The 21,875-nt window shown below is 36.6% G+C and overlaps 2 protein-coding genes across 2 annotated transcripts; one reads left to right on the top strand and one right to left on the bottom strand.

Moving 5' to 3' along the window:
• Nucleotides 1-819: 819 nt before the first annotated feature.
• Nucleotides 820-2,320, bottom strand: LOC126850596 (uncharacterized). Its single transcript, XM_050593739.1, has 4 exons — nt 2,182-2,320; nt 1,962-2,036; nt 1,560-1,839; nt 820-1,252 (listed from the first exon to the last, which is right to left on the bottom strand). The coding sequence occupies exons 1-4, from the start codon at nt 2,318-2,320 to the stop codon at nt 820-822; spliced, it is 927 nt and encodes a 308-aa protein (XP_050449696.1).
• Nucleotides 2,321-12,200: 9,880 nt separating this feature from the next.
• Nucleotides 12,201-13,550, top strand: LOC126850595 (uncharacterized protein F54H12.2-like). Its single transcript, XM_050593738.1, has 2 exons — nt 12,201-13,098; nt 13,288-13,550. The coding sequence occupies exons 1-2, from the start codon at nt 12,201-12,203 to the stop codon at nt 13,548-13,550; spliced, it is 1,161 nt and encodes a 386-aa protein (XP_050449695.1).
• The last annotated feature ends 8,325 nt before the right edge of the window (nt 13,551-21,875 follow it).

The following is a 21,875-nucleotide window of genomic DNA, read 5'->3' as shown; positions in this document are numbered from 1 at the left end:
CATTTTGATTTTGATTTTATTTTCCTTATTTGATAATTAAAAATATTTTTATATTGTAATAACCAGTCAAAGACTTAATTTTAAAGATAGAATCTTTCTCTTATCACTCTGACTAATGTCCTCCGTATTTATACATATAACACCCGCAAGGAAATAAACATGCACACACACACAAATACACATATACCGATCATTCAACTCTCAATGTCACATTTTATTTGTTTTACTCATATATTTATAAATTCGTTTAATTTAGTATGAATAAAATATTACATTTTTTATATTAATTTGAATAACTCTTATTAACATGTTGAGCGCCACGTCAGCCATCGGTGGCTGACACTGGACTTTCCGTTTAGGCCGCGTCAGCCACTGGTGGCTGACAGCGTATAACATGATATAGAACTATAAAATTTACACTGTTTTAAGTCTAATCAGCATGGCGCTCAACGTGTTAACTTTTACTCATTCCCAGTCTGAAAATCATACTAGGTCCCGTCCCGCGTAAAAAAGGTTAAATTCTCTTACTAAAGAAGGATCATCGAACGAACGTCCGAATAATCAGCGTAATAACGATCCGGTTTACCCGCTTTGATTTGACTTTTGTTCGATCCGATTCCGAAAGCCAAGGTATTTAACTTCGGGATAATAAAAGACAGTTGTTGCGCCTTTCAATTGACTCATCCTTTCTCGAGTCTGGACGTAACATAGAATTATGTTTTTCTTCTTCTTCTTCTTTCATGGCTTGACGGACCTGAAGAGATCCTTGGCTTCATAGAGAATCGTCTTCCAATCATCATAGTCCTCAGCCGCGGATTTTCAGTCTCTCAGTCTTAATAGTTTTAAGTCATCCCTGACTTCGTCCCACCATCGATTTCTGGATCTGCCATTGGGTCTTCCGCGGTGTATATCACCGAACAGTATCTTGCATGGATTTTTTTGATCCTCCATTCTGTATATATGTCCCAGCCATCTTAGCCTATCGCTTCTGATGTGTGCTACCACATCAGTGTCGTCAAAAAGCTCATACAGTTTGCTGTTTCGTTTTTTCCTATATTCGTTTTCGCCTATTTTGTTGGCGACAAATATTCTTCTCAGCATTTTTCTTTTAAAGACACCCAACTTTATGATATCCATCTGTTTCAACGTCCAGCATTCCGATCCATATGTTATTATGGGTCTTATGAGGGTTTTGTAGATTATTACTTTAGTCGCTCTTGATAATTCTTTGGCTTTTAGCAAAGGGGTGAGGCTGAAATACGCTCCGTTGGCTTTAATTAATCTTTTTTTATCTCAATTGATTCATCTCAATTGTTATCTGATGTGATTATCGATCCAAGGTAGATGGATTTGTTTACCACTTCGAAGGAGTACTGCCCTATATTTATTCTTTTTCCTATGTTTTTCCTTGTGCTTTGAGATCTGGACACTATCATGAATTTTGTTTTATCCTCGTTTATTCTCAAACCTACTCTCTTTGCCTCCCCCTCAATCGCTTCAAAAGTTTCTCTTACCGTTTTCAGACTTCTCCCTGCTATATCCCCAGGTCATCGGCATACCCCAGGATCTGATAGCTATGATGTAGCAGTGTGACATTTCTTCTGATGTTCGCTCTTCTCATTATTGCTTCTAATATCAGATTAAATAGGATTGGGGCCAGTCTGTCGCCCTGTCTGACTCCCCTGTCCATTGTTAGAGTCTCCGAAGTCCTGCCGACTTTAACCCTTTCTTTTGAACCTGCTATGACCATTTTGCATACCCTTATCAACTCCTCTGGTACTTCCTCCATTGCCTTCCACATTTCCTTTCTGATGATGCTATCATAAGCTGTTCTGAAGTCTATGAATAAGTGGTATGACGCGATGTTGTGTTCCCAAAGTTTCTTCAGGATTTGTTTCATAGTGAACAACTGGTCTGTGGTCGCTCTGTCTTTTTTTAAGCCGCTTCGGTACTCGTCTAACCCGCTTTTTCTTCCTCATCTTTTTCCTCCGTTAGGGCGTGAACCGAGATAACTGCTATATTATGTGGCTTCATCCCTATTTTGCAAATTCTGGGATTGATTGCCTGAAAGTCAGTCACTCTATCGTTCAGAACCCTGCTTGCAAATATGCCGGTACCACACAAATTTCTTTTATCTGTGCTGCCGCTATAGAACAGAGTGCCTCTTTTTGTTTAGGATACCTTCGCTGAGCCATCTTATCTTCTTCGCCAATTTCTGTAGTGCACACAAATCCACCCCATATCTTATCAGCTCGTCCATTGTTTCCTGTAGTGCCGCCAGCCTGTACTGGTTCCTAACGTTCCAGGTCGCAAATTTCATTTCGTTATTCCTAGTTCGTTGCTATTTCCGTGTCCGATTAGTCCGTCCAGTCCGAGGTTTCTTCTCTTGTCTGCTAATAGTATGTTTTTATGAGGTAGAATATTGGCTTATCGTCAACCCTCAACCTGGAGGATCAGATGATTTGCGATCGAGGTTTTCTTACCCTAGTCTTTGGTGAGCCAACACCGTTGTCTACAAGGCAGTAGCTTTCCTGTGTTCTAGGTAGGAGCCTGTACGGAGTGCTATCATCCGGGCCAGATGAACCCTTTTTTTTACGAGGTTGTTACTCCTCCCCCTCCTCCTTTCTCATCTTTTGTTTGATGAGACCCCAGGCATGGGACTGGTATAGAGGAGTTATAATTATACTTTTATGTATGTACATTCAAGATTTAAAAGAAAATAAATCTAAAAAACAGAAAAAAATGTTTATTACTATCTTATCACGTCCAAAATAATTGTTTTATACAATTATGTTAAATTATAGTAAATTAAAAGCAATCAATTATGTTAAATTAAAAGTGGACAATTTTAGCAAAAATAGAATTCTATAAAACTGACTAATGATGACTGCAACTTATAGAAAGAAGAATATAATATCTTACACACTCCATGAGAAAGAGATATATAAATATATTCTATAAATATATTCTACATACACTTTTTCTATTTCTCGATGGACTAAATTGTTTTGTTAAAAGCAAAGTTGCATGTGATGCATGAATAATCCTGCATAGCATACAGGAGCATACACAAATTATTTTGCATAAAAATTCACTCTAATGATTTATTTATATTAAATAAATAATCAATGCATATGCTCTTTATCGATAAATAATTAAATCTTTTACATAACTTTAATAATAATTATATTACAACATAATTATATTACAATGATAAATCTCAAGGCGTATATTTCTCGATATATACACATTTAATTATTGTTTTGTCGCAATCTCTCTCTCTCTCTCTCTCTCTCTCTCTCTCTCTCTGTTTATAAGCAATAATTATTTCTTTAAAAATATTTAATGTAAAATATACATATTTTGTCTGATGCTTTATCGTTCGACTTTTCAATTATTTAAATGTAATTTGGTTTGAGAACGCACAATAAAGTAATCAAATTGTAAATTCAAATAATTAACATAACGATAAGTAATATATTAATTGTTTATTAAATAAATGATTCATAATTTTAAATACTTGTATAACTTAATATTCCGTTTATACATATATCATAGTACATAAATTTTGGCATTGAATTATCAATAACATGGTATTTAATTTCTATAGGATATATAATAGCGTATTAACGTTTTTGACCTTGCTATCATTCGCATTATTTGAGTAAAATAAAATGCAAAATGCTTATATATCTTGTCAAATTCCTTTTCTAAACGAAATAATAATGCGGTTAAAAAATAGAAAAATATAAGATAAATTTCCGCGTTTCGAAAATCACAATTTCATATATGTCGCATAAATAGACATCTAGACTCCCGAGAAAAGTAGATTTTGTCACATTTCCGGCTGTATAATTAAAAATCTGAGTGAAATTCAATGCGATAAAAAAACACTCTTAACATCAATTATTTGCTAACCGATATTGCGAGAAATATCGCGATTTTTTGTTTGACATTTTGCGAAAACCTGATAATATATTTACCACCGTGCGATCATATGAATTTAAAAAAATAAATTAATATTATTATGCTTAATGATTATATAAATTAAAGAAAATTAATTATCATTGATATATTTAATGATTACATCTTCTTCAAAATCGACAAAACATGGTTAAAACATATACATATGATATAATACGTAAAATATTTCGGCAACAAGATATCGAAATCCATGCGATTTTTAACACGCTGTTGTTTGTTTACTTATTAGTCTTCTAATCATTCGCATTCAAGCAATAAAGTAGTAATATAATATAAAACGTTTTGTACATTATTGAATTTCTTCTTTAAACGCGATCGCGAGTAGTATTAAAACATAATTTACTATAAATATAAAAATTATTTAGTATAATTGTAATGATTAAATAACTTTTGATAAACGAAGTAGGAATAATATGAGAGTTCTAACCCTGGTCCTCTGAGGAGAGTGCGGATCGAGGGAAAGTCGCGCGGGGAACTTGCGGGCGCGGGGGGGATGACATCGCGCGGGCAGGAGATACTTATCGGGAGCGGACATATTTCAAAGACGTGTGCCGATGTTCGGCTGCTATATTTATTGTAAACAAATAGCATCTATTACACATGCGGTATGAAGGGAATTTTTTCTAGGACATGTTTAAACCAGTGCATATATACAAAAGCAAGCGCCGATGTACTGCTTTATAAACATTATAAACAAATAGCGTATATTGCACGTGCGGTCTGAACGTTGAGAATTTTTTTCTAGGAATAATCGTTTATCGGCGCAGGTATAAACAAAAGACGAGAAAAGGAAAGAAGGAGATGTAGAAATAATTAATACTTTTTTAATATTAATATAATTATATAAATAAATATTTTTCACATGCATGCAACCATTAGCGCCATCCCTCTCTAACGCACTGCTTTACGTACGCCCCGCGCTATCCCTCTCTATCGCATCGCCTTACGAACGCCTCGCGCTATCCCTCGTCAACCGGTCGCGCCACGGTTATATCTATTAGCGGTATCATCTATCTTATATGTAAGGAAGGGAAGCAAAAGAAATAGATAATTTTTTTTTCATTTTCTTTTAACACATTTATTTATATTACCATACATCACCTCGTTTCAAGCTGTTTCTCTCATAGAAGAGCTTTCAGAAAAATCAAAAAGCGTTGAAAAATCGCACTTTCTTTGAAACAATTATATGAACAAAGAGATATTTTTTAATTACGTTATTTACAGGTGTTATTTTTTATTTTAATTTTATTGTACAGGCATTTTTGTTATGCTGCTGCTTCAGTAATGACTTTGTCACAAAAACTTTTTTATATTTTCGTAGAAGAAACAAAGTTATGTAAAATAAAAATTTTTTACGATATAAAAATTTATCCTACGGGTGATAAATTTTTATTTACGCTTTATAACTTATTACAACTGTATTTACGTCCTGTAGAAAAATTTTTCCTTGTAACCTATCTAATCTTTTCTAGAAGTTTCTAGATATTTTTTCGTGTGAGTTTTAGATTACTGAACAAGTTTGAACTTGTAGAATCCTGTTTTTTCAATTATTTAGCTGCATATTTTTTCCCCTCTTTTCCTTATATTTCGGTATATAAGCAACGCGAGAAAACGTGAAACTTTATTCATTTGAGTTTGCTCGAAATCTTCATTTCGGCTTCGGTACAAGTATTCGTCGTTGTTGTGACCAGTGTTCAACTAGTTCTCAGTAAAAAAGTGATAAAAATGGCCGCCACGAAAAAAGTATCCAGTGAACGGAAAAATCTAACCGATTTTGTTAAATCTACTCACGTTTGTGATATTAACAAATCGGGCCTCAAGACCGACTTCGATAGAAGAAACGATCAGCGATATTTATTATTATCGACGACGTACGGGCTTAACGCATCGTATACTAAGAAGATTCACGTGGGATTGCAGGCGACGAGCGAAAATTGCTTTGTACCGATTGTAAAATTAACAGGCAATTATGCAGATGGAATATGTCTCGACACCGACACCTGGCAGCAATTTCAAATCAGCATGGAGCAGATGAAGCAGTATTTGTGCGAGAATCAAAAATCCAAACCAAGTCCGATTATTATCAACAATATTTCCATCGGCTTCACAACCGCTTACGGAACAAGGGCAGTGATAGTGAGTTATAAGGAAAATGCGGGACAACCGGCGAATAATAACGAGACGGAGGAGCAGCCCCCGTTGAAGAAGCAAAAAACGTACAGCGTCGCCATTGTGATGCAGAAAACTACTTTTGTCGGCCTGGAAGATATCGCAAGATGTGTGGACGCTCATTTGGCACGGTTAATTCCCATTACCGACACCGTCAACGCGTGCTCCAAATACCTGATTAACGAAGTAGAATTAAAACTTCCCTCGTCTTACATAGATTGTGAAATTATAAAACTTACAGTTAGAGGTAATTTTGAAGAAATCGAGCGCGATGTACGAACACAAATAAATAATTTACCATTTTTAGACGTATATTTTAATATTGTATTCGAAGAATTGCTTTCGCTAGGTTTTAATGAAATTGTACGTATAATTTTACTAAAGCGCAATTGTTAGTTTTATAAAAAAAAATTTTATTTTCAATAAATATATTGTTTTAACCTTAAAAACTTAAATATATTTTCTTTTACCCCACTTCTTTCCTATCAATCACCCCTCCCCTCTTCCTCGCTTCTTTACTATTAACATAAAAATTTTTATCGCATAGTAATATTGCACGATAGCCGCGCGTTAGACGAACATCTTATTTTTAGCATAAGCATGCATAGAGCACCGCGTAAAGCTCGTAAGCAGCGGTGCTCAAAAAACGCTGACGCGAGCTCACCTCCGCGAATACGCTTACTCGCGTCGATTCCGCGGCTGCTTATCAGCTAATTGGCCGCGATACTTTTCGCTCGTTCGCCGACCGGAAACGCTAGCGCGAGCATGCGGCCGCCGCGGTGGGGCCCGGATAAGCTTATTATTCCTCGCATACACGAGCAATATTAAAGCAATATTCGAATGTACATATTTTTTACGTAACATTAAGTATCATCGGCTACTTTTTTATATTTATGAAAGCGCGCGCAAATGCCAAATCGTTCATTTCGCAAAATGGACGTACGGTGGAAACATCCGTGGACGTCGATCGTCTGCGGTCCTACGGGATGTGGAAAAATAATTTTCGTAAAAACGTTTCTTCAATATTTATCCGCCATGTCCGATGTTAGATTCGAGAGAATTTTATTTTATTACGCAGAATGGCAAGACGCGTATCAGCGTTTACAGTACGCCGCAAGTGCGTCAAAAGAAGAGGAGGAGGAGGAGGAGGAGGAGGAAAGAGCACGAAAGACGGATTACGTTAATAATGTTTTGATAAAATCGAAGAAAAATATAATTGAATTTCGCGAAGGATTACCGCGTCCGGAAGATTATTCCAACGATCCGCTCTCGCCAAAATTAATAATAATTGACGATCTTATGAGAGAATCATCGTCGTGCGACGCTATCGTAGATCTATTTACCAAAGGAAGTCATCATAAGAATCTCAGTGTTATACTCATCTCGCAAAATCTCTTTCATCAAGGACGCGGACAACGCGACATATCTCTGAACGCGAATTATATAGTAGTTTTAAAAATCCACGCGATCGCGCACAAATTCGTCATCTAGCGCGTCAAGTATATCCCGATGATCCAAAATTTATGGAAGAAGCGTACTACGACGCTACATCGAGACCTCACGGGTATTTATTGCTCGATTTGAAACAATCGACTCCAGACGAATATCGTTTTCGCACGTGTATCTTTCCCAACGATACTCTGCATTACGCTTACATTCCGCGTAGATCGAATAATAGAAGTGGGGGGGTGTATAAAGGACAATATTCGCGTTCGCAACTTGTCAGTCGTGTAATTGCAGCGTAATGGTGAAAAAGACGCGAGTAATAAAAATTCGACGTCTTCGACATCGGATAAAGCAATAAAGAATGCTAGACGCTCTATCGGTGAGAGAAACTTATGTCTTTTGAAAACTTTGTGTCATTTGAAAAAAATCAAAGAACAGCATTCTTACGTACGGCCGATATTAATCTCGTAAAGTGTATTCAAGAATGCATTTTCAATACACTCAAAGGCAACGTGCCGCTTCGTTGTAGCGATAAGAAGCATTTAGGCAAACATAAAACGATTTTACGGCGTATAGCGGCAAAAGAGGGTAATTGGAAGGCTAAAAGAAAATTGTTGATACAACGAGGTGGGTTTTTACCATATCTTATCGGCCCTATACTTACAGCTGTATTATCGAGGATTATCGGTGACTAAAGAGAAAAATTCCTGTCTATATCGTGTTTTTTCCGGAAAAAATAAAAAAGATACAAATTATCAATAGAACTTTGAATAATGGAGAGAGCTAAAAAAATGGTTTTGATTTCTACGGAAAATCTCGAGAGAATGCAGCGTATGCAACCGGAAGTGTCATCCGTTATACCAACTGACAATCCGACGAAGAAAAATATGGAAATATCAAATACGGAAAATGTTAATAATAATAATACGGTACGGACACCGGGAACACCTTTGTCGCGACTTGACGCTGAGATGTGGCGTATTTTGAATCTCGCAACTCCTATAGATGAGGACAAAAAATGGAAATTGTATAAAGAAGTACTTCAACGTTATCTTCACTTTGTTCGCGAGGCAGAAAAACGTTTACGCGATAATACACGGGCTAACGAAGAGGACGATAACGTCGAGCAGAACGAAGAAACGAATTTAGATGACGCCGATGATAATAAGCTTATGGAAACGTCAAATTTAATCGATAGCGTGCGTGGCGATGGCGTCGATAGTAGTAGTAGTAGCAGTAGTTTCGGAAAAAACGCGTACAATCGGCTGAAATGATTAAAGAAATAGTCAGCAACGTACCGAAAACTTATCGCGATAAAGCGCGCGCCCTATTAAAATATTTGATCGATATTCCTCCATCGAAGATTAGCTGGGATAGGCGAGGACTCGTAACTATAGACGACGTCGTCATAATGGATTCGAATATCACCGAACTTATAAATGATGCGATACGCGAAAGGAAAACAGTAAAAGCAACCGGAAGAATTCAATTTGCGCGTTTATTACATGACATAGGCACACCTTCCAATCTCATTGGAAATCGCGATTTATTACATACGGCCGCACGATCTCATCGTATTAAAAGCACGTTACCGCGTGGAAGTTCCACTCCGAAAACTTCATTAGCGCGCTCAAAGTCGTGTAGACGTAAGGTGCACGAATCTAGCGAAATCGAAGGTGATACGGCGTTTATATCGGCCGGCGAGGACGAGGGTGACAAAACATTAACAGATTACGTCGCCGACAAAGAAGAGAAAAGGTTTAGTTTTTACTCGACTGGAGCAAACTCGAATGATGGAACTCGAAAAATTCTATTACAATCCCTCGCATTATGCTGGATATTCAGCGACGGCCAATTTGTCGCGAGCTGCTAAACCGAATTTCACGCGTAACGAAGTCATCGACTGGCTTAAATCGCAAGATGCGTACACGCTGCATCGTCCAGTGCGCCGAAAATTTCCGCGTTTACATTATAATGTGACAAACATCGATGACTTATGGGAGGCTGATTTGATCTATCTACGTAATCTTAAAAGCTACAATGACGGCTATTCATATTTATTGACGGTTATCGACGCCCTTAGTAAATTTGTTTGGGTAGAACCTTTAAGTGATAAGACAGGTAGCTGTGTAGTAAAAGCCTTTCAACGCATATTCTCGAGAAACAATGACCGTTTACCCGTATACCTGCAAACCGACAAAGGTAAAGAATTTATCGCTCGTCATGTACAAAATTTCTTAAAAGAAAAAGATATTCGTTTTCGCGTAACGCGTAATCCCGATATCAAAGCAGCTATAGTGGAACGATTTAATAGAACGCTCAAGGAACGGATGTGGCGTTATTTTACACATAAAAATACGAGGCGTTACATAGATGTTTTGCAGGATATCGTTCGCGCTTACAATCACACTCGTCACTCCACCATCAAAATGCAGCCTGCAGTCGTTACGTGAGAAAATGCACGTGTAGCGCGTGAAAATATGATTCGTCGTTGGAATGACATCGAGCAGAAAAAGAATCGCGGTCGTAGACAAAAGGCTAAATATAACGCGGGTGATTTTGTACGGGTTCAGTAGAGCAAAGGCCTTTGAGAAAAAATACGAGGCAAAGTGGAGCGAAGAAATATTTCGAATTCACCGTGTTCTCGAATGGAGAAAAGCGCGCGTATACGAACTAAGCGATTTAGCGGGTGAAGTTATAGACGGGTTTTTTACGAACAAGAATTAGCGCCGGTTATTAAAGACTTGCAGAGGGAAGAATTTATCGTCGAGCGTGTGATAAAAAGCAAGGGTCGTGGAAATAAAAACAATTATTAGTTAGCTGGCAAGGATATCCTTCAAAATTCGATTCTTGGATACCCGCTGAGAGCTTAAAGATTTTGGATAAAAATGAGGGAGGATGAATTTTATATGGTTCTTCCGAGCAATAGCAGCATGCGCTACTTTCCGGAAAATAAAACCACCTGTTTCACCACAGAATTACCTCAGCGTGTAGATTTGCACGGTCGGTGGGAAGTAGCGCTCACGGAGATTCAATTTCCGTGTAGTTTTTACATATACGGTCCGGAGAAGGATTAATGAGATTCATCGATATTACAGAGCGCGATAAGACAATTAACGCTATGAAAGCGCAAGTACCTTCGGGTATTTACTCGACCGTGCGAGATATTATAGATGCTGTGAATTATACAGCCGAATCCGTGGCTTCGCATATCGTTTGGCGATTCGAGACTGTCATTGTTGGTAAAATTGTTATGAAACTTTCCTGTGAAGAAGAGAAATGCGCTATAACTCATTATGTAAATTTCTCCGACAAACTTCAACGAATACTCGGTTTTGACACGCGTGTTAAGCATAGAGATCTGATTCAGCTCGATAGCGATCCTATTCCACCAACATTTCCAACATGGTTTTACAATGAAATCGGCATCGATGTAAACAAAAATACGAATGAACTCATTAAACTAGAAAGTAGTTCCGTTCTATCTGACGTTTTACCCGAATGGATTTACGATGAAGTTTATAATTTGCTATTTTTTGTACTCCCACACAGTCGCATGATAATAGCTGACGAACCGGCTAGTTTGTTGCGCGGTATTCCCGACAAACTCTTTGTCTATTGCGATATTTGTGAACCTTACATTACGGGCGATGTACAATCTCCTCTTCTGCGAATAGTCACGCACGATGCTCGAAACGATTACGCGTTTGCATCCACGCAGATAAAGCATTTCTCACCCGCGCAATACATAGCTCTGCGTCAAACGTGCTTTCGTACAATAGAAATAGATATAAGAGATCAGCTGGGGCAGAGTATACCATTCGAATTTGGAACGTTAACGGTGACATTGCACTTTAGACGTATCGAGTAGATATTACAAAAAAAAGATTTATATCCACGACAACGGAAGAAAAAAATTTCGAACGTTAATGGATTATTATTCGATGTATCACGACGAATTACAAAATGGTGGTAGTTGGGGTGGCGGAATTCCGCGAGTTTTCGTTGGTTCGTCCTATCAACGCGGTCATGGTATCGGCAGTTTTCTCGGAGGATTGTTCAGACGTGTACTACCCTATTTAAGTAGAGGCGTACGGGCTGTGGGGAAAGAAGCTTTACGCGCCGGCGTTAATATAATCGACGATGTTGAAAATAATATGCCGTTTAAGGTAGCGGCCAAACATCGATTCGAAGAATCGCGCGACAATCTTAAGAGAAAAGCTAAAGAAAAAATAAGCAGTCTAATGAAAGGTTCGGGATATAAGACGGATGCGAAAATGCATGTAGCTCAGTTTCCTTTCGTCGGGCTCAATACGTGCATCGCTAAATCTGCGGGATCGCGTAAACGTCGCGGGACGTATAAGAAAAATTCGTCGAAGATCAAGACTCGCGGAAAGAAAAAAACCAATACGCGGTCGGCGGGCAATAAGAGGAGGGGGAGGAAAAAAGCAGTGAAAAGGCTTAAGACATCCACGAAACGCCGAAAAATCGGTAAAAAGCGCACCGTATCCGACATATTTTCTTAAACGCTCGTATAAATATAATCTTTGAAAGCGGAAATTACAGCGACGAGAAAGTAAAATTTACGCTAATTAAAAGACATGTCCTTTCTTCATACGCATTCGAGCGAGTGTTTAAAGAGTGAACTCGACCTCTTCTCCTTACCACCCACGCAAACTAGTATCGAGAGTTCACAATGGATTCATTACAAACCCGTGACTTCGCTCTCGGACGACTCGCCGATAGAATTCGTCATTCCCGGTCACGGAGAAGAATATTTAGATCTCACGCACACCATGCTGAGTCTTCGCGTACGCGTAGAAACGTCAGGCGATTCCACAGGACACGTTACGGGAGTAGGCGGCAGCGCAACGACGGACAATGTAGGCCCCGTAAATCATTTACTTCATTCCATCTTCAATCAGATCGACGTGTATTTCAATCAAAAGCTCGTATCGCCGCCAAACAACGCTTACGCGTACCGCGCCTACATCGAGGCGTTGTTAAATTATTCTTCACCGGCAAAAACTTCCCATCTAACCTCATGTCTATGGGACGCGGATACTCCCGGACGAAAGGACGAACCGGTGGAATCAAAAACGGCAAATTCCGCTCTCGTGAGACGCGCTCATTACATACGAGGAGGACGGGCGCTAGATCTTATAGGCCATCTCCATTGTGATGTTTTCAATCAGGACAAATTTTTAATTAACGGTGTAGAAGTACGTTTGAGGCTCGTTCGTTCGAAATATTCGTTCTGTCTTATGGATAGTAATGGTACGTCGTCGAAAATTCATATACTGAATGCGAGTCTGCTAGTGAGAAGAGCGAAGATAAGCGCCGGATTATTGCTCGCACATGCAAGAATGCTGAGTAAAGTTACGGCCAAATATCCGCTCACAAGGGTCGAGGTTAAAACATTCACGATCCATAGCGGTGTTGTGGCCGAATCGTTAGATAATGTAATACTTGGTCAACTTCCGAAAAGAATAATAGTCGGTTTTGTCAATAATAAAGCATTTAACGGCGATAGAAAATTAAATCCGTTTAATTTCAAAAATTACGGAATAAATTTCTTCTCGCTGTACGTCGACGGCATGCAAATTCCCAGTAGACCGTTACAACCCGCTTTCTCGACAGAAGAATCGCTTTACGTCGAAGCTTATCAAACGCTCTTCACGGGAACAGGTATTCATTTTTTGAATGAAGAAAATTCTATAAGCAGAGATGATTATTCAAAGAGCTATATGCTATTCGCTTTTGATCTTACGCCCGACTTATCGGCTAATTATGCAGGACATTGGAATCTTGTGAAACATGGTAGTTTACGATTAGAAGTGCGATTTGAGAAGGCACTCACCGAGACCGTTAACTGTATTATTTACGCAGAGTTTGATAATGTCATAGAAATTGACTCATCCCGGCAAGTCATTGTCGATTTTGCCGGTTAGATTTCCGTCGTTCTCTATAATGTAATACTCAAAAAATTTTCTCCCAATTTTCCCCCACCACAAGCGATCAAAATCGCTAATATCAACGTGCAGCGTATCAAAAAACATGCAGTACGGTAAAAAAGATTTCAGTTTCATTCGAGACACGAGTATCGACGCTTCGCGAAGAGTTTAAAACTAGTTATCCAGAGCACACAGGTTTTCGCATTATGGATATAATCGTCGACATACAGGGTTTCCGAGATGCTCGCGCGAAATTTATCCCTAAAGAAGTTGCCGTTGTCGCCGTTGACGCGCCAATTGTCGGACATTGGATTATGATGCCCCCGCATTCGTTTGGCGAATTACCAGAAAATGTAAGACGACAAAATAATTAGCTCATACGAAATTATCATGGTATTGAATGGTTCGACGGCGAAGCTAATCCGAAATATTTTACAACACATCTAAGCGAAATAACAAGATATGCCCGATATATTTATGTAACGATATATTTATGTAACGAGAGGATGTGAAAAAGCAAGCTATTTGAGAAATTTACTCTCCAGAGATATATATAATTTGGAAGATATTTCCCCTGCATTTAAAAATCTAACGTCGAGAGAAGGACGCGGACGATATTGTGGTTATCACGGATTTCGAAAATTCGGAATCTTTCATTGTGCATTACGCAACGCGAACAAATTAAAATGTTGGATACTCGAGCAAAATAATTTCGTCGACGGCATTAGGAACAATAGTACTCCAACTTGTCACGCTCCGGATAAATGTGAAATATCCTATGACAAAAACGGGGAAATCAGTAATGCAGATGATATTTCTTATATCATAAATGAAAATATTAAAACGCTGTCAAATAGAGAAATAGAGAAAAAAGAAAATTTTGTGAGGCCGATTAAAGAAGAAAAAAAGGAAGAAGAAGAAAAAAAATTTGAATTATCGTCGATGATGGATAAGAACAAAATTGAAACAACTACTATCTCCGTGCAAGCAGGCATTGAAGACTCGGCGATACAAAATGATCAAAACGAGAAACCGAAAGAGGTAAATACTAAAGTTATCGAATATATAATACCACTCGTACGCTTGCCGTCGAATCAAAAAAATGAACTCTCGCGAAATTTTACAAGCATTACGACACATCAATGCCAGACACGCGGGAGTTTATCCTGCCGACAGAGTCCCGAGGGTGTGAACACGGTCGACAGCTATCGTCGCTAATACAGACGAGCACAATGGACCTGGAGAACATTGGGTCGCCTTCTTCCTCGATGAGCATGGCACAGCCACCTATTTTGACAGCTACGGAATACCCCCCTTGCACCCTGGATTTCTCCTTCGACTCCGCCGAAACTCCATTATTCATCGCTGGAATACTCGACAATTACAAGGAATTTTTTCGCAAACATGCGGATACTATAGTTGCGTATTTTTATATTATATGTGTAATGGTTATGATCTTAATCGATTTCTTAGTCTTTTTACCAAAGATTGCGAACATAACGGTCGTTTAATTGTACGCTTATTTCGTAAAATTTTTCTTCGCAAAAAAGAAAATAAATAAAACATTGTATGCTATGCGCTGTTATGTTTAATAATGTAATTCAAATTGTAATGTTATAAAAAATACACTTGTGTAATATTTTAATTATATGTAAAATAATTATAAAAATAAATGAGTTTTTTACTTAAATTGTTTGATTTTTTCATGCTTTCTTTTTTCGTCGATATGATGCCATATGATTCCTCCACCAAGTTACATGTATTTTTCAAGACTCCACTATTGTCGCCACCTTGGCGTCGCCATACGTTTACTTTTCTAATTCACTAAAATCGTTGGTTCCCCACTTATGCTTCATACAATTCTAATTTGTTAAAATTTTGAAGAATCCCTTCTAAAAATCAGAATACGCCTTCGGAAAAAAATATAAAAAGAGAAGCCTTAGGATTTAGAGACAGTTTTCCTTCAATCTTCGCTAGGAAATTTCAGTTATTGGCAAACATCGTCTACTGTACCTGCTCGGAATATCCTAGACATCACATTTCTTGCGTCAAAAATTTACCTGCAGAACAATAAAAGTAAGTGTTTAATAATAAATTTTATTCATTTTAATACTTTGCTTTTATTTTAATAACATTTATTAATTAATATTTTTGTCTTTTTTGCGCAGTGAAAACTAGATCGGGCAAGGAATACTATTATGCTCCTACCCCCCTCAAGCGTTGCTGCCGCGGAGGAAAAAAAGATATTCAGCCCATGAACGAGCCCGATGTCATTTTCATCGGCTGCTACAAAAAGGACATCGGGCGACTACCTTCGTCGACTTTTCCTCGACCCACTTACTCACCGGTATACATTCGGGATGATTCTTCTCCATCATCCCTCTCTTCAGCAATAACAATTATTTTGGAGGATACACCTCCCGCTTCACCTCGAATTTCATTGGACCACATCCCCGACGGGGAATTATTAATCATGGTCGAGGAGGCCTTCGCCGAAAAATAAAAAAAAAAATTTGTTAAAAGCAAAAGCCTCTTACTGTGTACATCTTTTTAAATACTATAAATATTATATTTAACTGTAAGTCATTTGTACAAAACATTTCTGTATAAATAAAAATGTTATTAATCTTAAATATTACCTGAAAACGTTCAATTTTTTCCTTTTCTCTCCTTTCTTCTTTCCTTCCTAGACTCTGCGGCGCCATAGCTCTTTCAATCTCCTATATCGTATCGTCTCCAACGACGACATCGCGTTGCATGACTCGACCGGCAGGGACAATCATGCCCGATCATGAACGCTTCGTATTTCGTTTGTATACTTAGATATCTGATAATTCCGCACTAGACGATTTTTCTTTTTTCAGCAAGAAGGAGAGAGCGGGCGACACGCTCGCTGCAGTACGAAGTTTTTCCGTAAGGACGGTCGAAGGCGAGAGATGTCGTATGTCGAGTAATATTTTTCGATTTTCCACAGGGCTGGAGAGAAGGAAGAGGGGAATGCAATGGGGACATCTCTGCTGTCTTCGGCGGTCGATATTTTACCGGCTGTTGACACGTCGGACATCTTGTCGACTTTCTCTCTCACTCTATTTTCTCTCTCGTTTTTCCAGCTCGTCGGAACCAATCAAACAGCCGGCAACTATAGGAGAAACCAATCGGAGCGCTCGGTCCCTGGCCCGGAGAGACCTACTCCTCGCTTAAATGCCCCATCTAACTCTCACTCTTGTAAGATTTCAGTTAGCCCACCGCACTAGGACCCCAATCAGAAAAGCAGAGGACCCAGGTTCCAGCCCAGGAAAAAATAAAAAATAAAAAATCGCCTCGTGGACGTCCACGACTCCCCACTCTTAAAAAAATTTTAAAATTAAAAAATTGCCTCGTGGACGTCCACGAGTCCCCACTCTTTTTTCTCAGGTACCTGCGCAGGGGGGCAGGGGGACGGGAGCACAACGGAGGGCTGGCGCCAAGGGGGAAAAGGGGGACATTCCTGTCTCACTATAGTTGCCCCTATACTACTCACTTTCGATATATCAAATATGCACATACAGACGTAGATCGGTTTGTTGAATTTTATCTCAAGTTTGCTCAGTTCAAAGGCGATAAGATTCTCAGTAAACACGCTTCTACTATGAAAATTCGGATTTGCGTTTGCATTGCCTCTGCACCGTATCGTCCGTCCCACTTTGTTAATAATTTTACATCAACGTGATTGCGCACGTTTTCCATAGTTTTACCAAATACCGCGTTATTCATTAATTTATATAAATTTTTTTGAAATCATTTCTCGCGAGTGAAATTTTGTATTGAGTTTGATGTAATCGCAGAGCCATGCGGATTGAGCAAATTGTAATACGCGATGTATTTTTGTGATTCGAAGACCATGACGCGTACACTGCTGCAGGTTGCGATAGTGTATCACGTAATGCTTCTTATCGTATAATGTCGCGAGGAGATTATCCTCCCGCTTACATGGAGGTTTATCGCGTATCGGTAGGTCAGTGTGCGCATCGTGAAAATGTTGCGGATACTCCAGATCGACTTCAAGAATATAACCTGTAGGCGAATCCGAAGCGATCGCGCTAATATTAAAATCAGAGATGTCATCGATCCATCGAAAGTTGACATAAGGTAATGGTTGATACATTGCCCAACCGTATAAGTTGTTTACATAGAAATACATTAAATACGATAAAGATTTCGATGGATCGTATGACTGCATATACTTGTTATTAACATGCGCGTATCTGCCGGAACATTGACTCAAACCGCCGCATATCCCCCGTTGGATAAACATAACCATGTCGATATCAGTAAGTAATTCGAAAGTAATATTTGTATGTTTTAACATGGCATCCCACGTGTAACCGGGGAGAGTAAAATAATACGCGAGGTCGAGGCCATAACTTTTAATGCAACTTTCGCGGAAATTTTCAAAAATATCTGCTAATAAGAAGACATGTGTTTTTAAATATAGATCGCTGTATTCGCCTAGCGTTAGAATGGAGAACCGTTTCCAGACAGTCTTGGCGTGCGCGCGATTACACGCTCTCGGATACAGTGTCATCGGTGAAAGAACTGTGAAATGAATCGCGCGGTGGTAAACACGTATCTTCCAACCTATCGCAGTCAATATATTCGTACTGAAAGACGCCCTTTCGTGTTAATAAACTGAAATTATCTTCTTGTACATTTTGAAATTTTGATTTTAAAATTTTGAGTTTGTCTTTATTTAAAAAAGATGCCAATTTGTCAAGGTTGGCTGAAAGAAATTTATATGAATCTATAAAACGCAATTTGATATGATTTTTTGATTCTTCTGCAAGTTTAACAGTTTTTGTAAAAGATATATATTTTTCTTTCGTTATCAGTAATACATCGATTCTCCCTTTGAACGCTGTAGCTATTTCCTTGATAATAAATTGTGAATCGTAACCGTATAAATTATGAAAAACTATTGGAATGTAAAAAGAATCCTTATCACAATAAACAAAACCTCACAAAGGTAAAAAAAGTACGCCAAGTACATAAAAAATTTTCCTTGTACACAACAGAAAGTTGAAAATATTATCTCTGAAAAATAACTAATAAAAAAATTTTTCTCTAAAAATAAAAAAACTAAATAAAATCAATAATTAACTGGCCAAGTATTTACAAGTAATTCAGTTTGTAAAGATTTGTAATTTGAAATAGTAGATATCATAAAATCAATTTTTATAGAAGTGTTTTAGACAGATTTTCTCCTTAAAATTTAATTTTTATTAAATTTAATTTTTATTAACAGAATAATTACCGAAATAAGTTTAATTTTGAATAATATATTACAAATTACATTACTTTAGTGTTTATTAAAGGTATTATATGCTATAATATCAAATCATATTGTTTATGTTAAGTGTAATTACAAATCTTTAGATTTACAAAGTATATCTTACAGGATGTATAATTTGAAAGAAAATTTTTCATAAAATCTCAGTCGGAGCGCGCGTATAAAACAAACTTACAAAGCAAAATATAAAAACTTGGCGTGCACGTCGTAAACATGGAACTAGATTTGTGTTGTCTATACAATATTGCATGTGATATGAAAATTATTTGCATATTATATCATATATTTATTTATATAATTATATATATTTTATAAAATATATTTTGCAAATCAAAAGAATTCTAATATTATTATATATATTTTATAAGATATATTTTGCAAATCAAAGAATTCTAATACAATTATTTTATATATTTTATAATATATATTTCTAATCAAAGAAATCTTAAAATATAATTATTATATTTCATAAGATATAGTTTGCAAATCAAGGAAATCCTAATATAATTATATATATTTTATTAAATATATTTTATAAATCAAAGAAATCCTAATTGCACTAATAATAATAAATGATGCAAGTAATTTTTACACAATATGAAATATTGTATACGAATTATATGTATATGTTTAAGACCCCGGAACGCAAAACTTTTATATTTTGTTTTGTATATTTTTTTTATACGCGCGCGCCGACTGAGATTTTATGAAAAATTTTCTTTCAAATTATACATCCTGTAAGATATACTTTGTAAATCTAAAGATTTGTAATTACACTTAACATAAACAATATGATTTGATATTATAGCATATAATACCTTTAATAAACACTAAAGTAATGTAATTTGTAATATATTATTCAAAATTAAACTTATTTCGGTAATTATTCTGTTAATAAAAATTAAATTTAATAAAAATTAAGTTTTAAGGAGAAAATCTGTCTAAAACACTTCTATAAAAATTGATTTTATTATATCTACTATTTCAAATTACAAATCTTTACAAACTGAATTACTTGTAAATACTTGGCCTGTTAATTATTGATTTCATTTAGTTTCTTTATTTTTTAGAGAAAAATTTTTTTATTAGTCATTTTTCAGAGATAAGTATCTTTTCAACTTTCTGTTGTGTACAAGGAAAATTTTTTATGTACTTGGCGTACCTTTTCTTACCTTTGTGAGGTTTTTTTATTGTGATCTCATTGCTTTTTGTAAAAATTTTAATTTTTTCTTTATCTTTGTGAGATTTTTTTATTGTAATTTATATATTTGAAAACATTCAACTCTAAAATTTTATTTTGTATGCATATTACTAAAAAGTATGCATATATAAATATATAGATATTGTGCGTGCGTGCGTGCGTGCGTGCGTGGAACAGTCGAAAGTATAAAATTGATCGCTCGCATATGAATTAAATTCGGTTTTTAAAATTTTCTAAAGCTTATTACGGCTATTTCGGAACAAATTAATGATTTAAAAGAATAAAAACATCTAACAGAATTGTTCTGATTTAAATAAGAAATAAAACAAAGGAGAAAAGAGAATTATTTAATTAGACTTACTTTTTACGAATAGCGATTCGGAGTCCAAAGGATGGCGAATTAGTGCAGTGTTTTGCTCTGTGTTTCATGTCGATAACTCGATGCTCGATTCGTGGTTGCAGATAAGTTGCTCTGGAGATGATGCCAAATAAGGACACTGATTGCACAGTAACTAACTCATAACTCACTATGCTAAAGCACAAAATAAGACTAGCGGTAAAAATAACTGGTGAATGAATAAAATCTGAAGTCTTGTCTGAAGTCTTGTCTGAAGTCTGAATTATTATTTTCGAGTCTTATGAATCTCCTTTTTATAGTTCTTTTCCGGAAGTATGTTCTAATTTTTAGAAGTAGGAATCCTCTGAAAATTTAACGAATTAGAAATTATTCCAGTGCCTTCTAGGCGGGGTGTTTCTCCTTCTTCTCGTTTTTTACTCACGGTGATCATCGATGGGTGAGTTTGATATCAATTTCCCTTGATTATTGCCTTTTCTGGCAGTGTCTTGCGCACGTGAATAATTAGAAAGTCTTATTTCCTTATGATTAAGAAAGAATTTATTTTCTTATTTCAAATGGTACGACTCTATTTGTTAATTTTCTTTGTTGAGATAGTTTTATCGTTATTGATCCAATTTCGTTAGAAGAAATTTCGTTCGAAGAAATTTATATCTTTTGGTATTGCTTTATTCTTCCACCGGGAAATTCTACTGTAAGGGATACTTATCAATTTTAAATCTTTCGAAGGGATTGACATGGTTTCATCACCGATCTTCTTGCATCTTTCTCACGGTTCTTCCTCATTGATATAGTTAGTGACTAAGAGTTTACGAAATGGATGGTGCTCGATTTATTTTTATCACCAATAGACGATTGCCGCAACTTCGCGGAAGGAAAGAATCGTGGAGTCACCAAAACGTAACAGTGCATTATAATTGTATTACATATTGTAGTTAAATAACTTTTAACAGTAATAGGTCTAGTGCAAACCGATAATTTAATAAGTTTGCTATTTTAATTATTTTTTAAAGTGGTAAATATTTCCCATCAAGTGGAATGATCTACCATAGCTAGACCGTACAGTAAATCTATTCTTTCCATCATGATAATATATTTTAAAATAAAATAAAATTCTGTTAGAAGAGTTTAATTTACATATAGTCTTGCGTATTTTGATAAAATAATTGATCTTATATATGTCGTATTATGCAGAAAACCGTAGCTATAGAATATTGTGAATTTATAAGAAATTTTACTTGATAATTTTACATTGAAATGGCCAATAGTTTATCGTGGGCTACAGTTCTACAGTTAATTTCACCATAAAGATATGCCCATTTTTCGTAGCCTTTTGTCTTAAAGATTTTCTAAAATCGGGTTCATTTATCTAGATAATCCAAAATTAATTGACAGTTTTTAGCATTGTAGTTGACCTTATAATATCCTGATAAGCAACAA

The sequence above is a fragment of the Cataglyphis hispanica genome, chromosome 6 (assembly GCF_021464435.1).
Source record: "Cataglyphis hispanica isolate Lineage 1 chromosome 6, ULB_Chis1_1.0, whole genome shotgun sequence".
Classification (NCBI taxonomy): domain Eukaryota; kingdom Metazoa; phylum Arthropoda; class Insecta; order Hymenoptera; family Formicidae; genus Cataglyphis; species Cataglyphis hispanica.
Note: the sequence above shows the minus strand (reverse complement) of the source record. Positions and strands in the feature narration are given on the sequence as shown.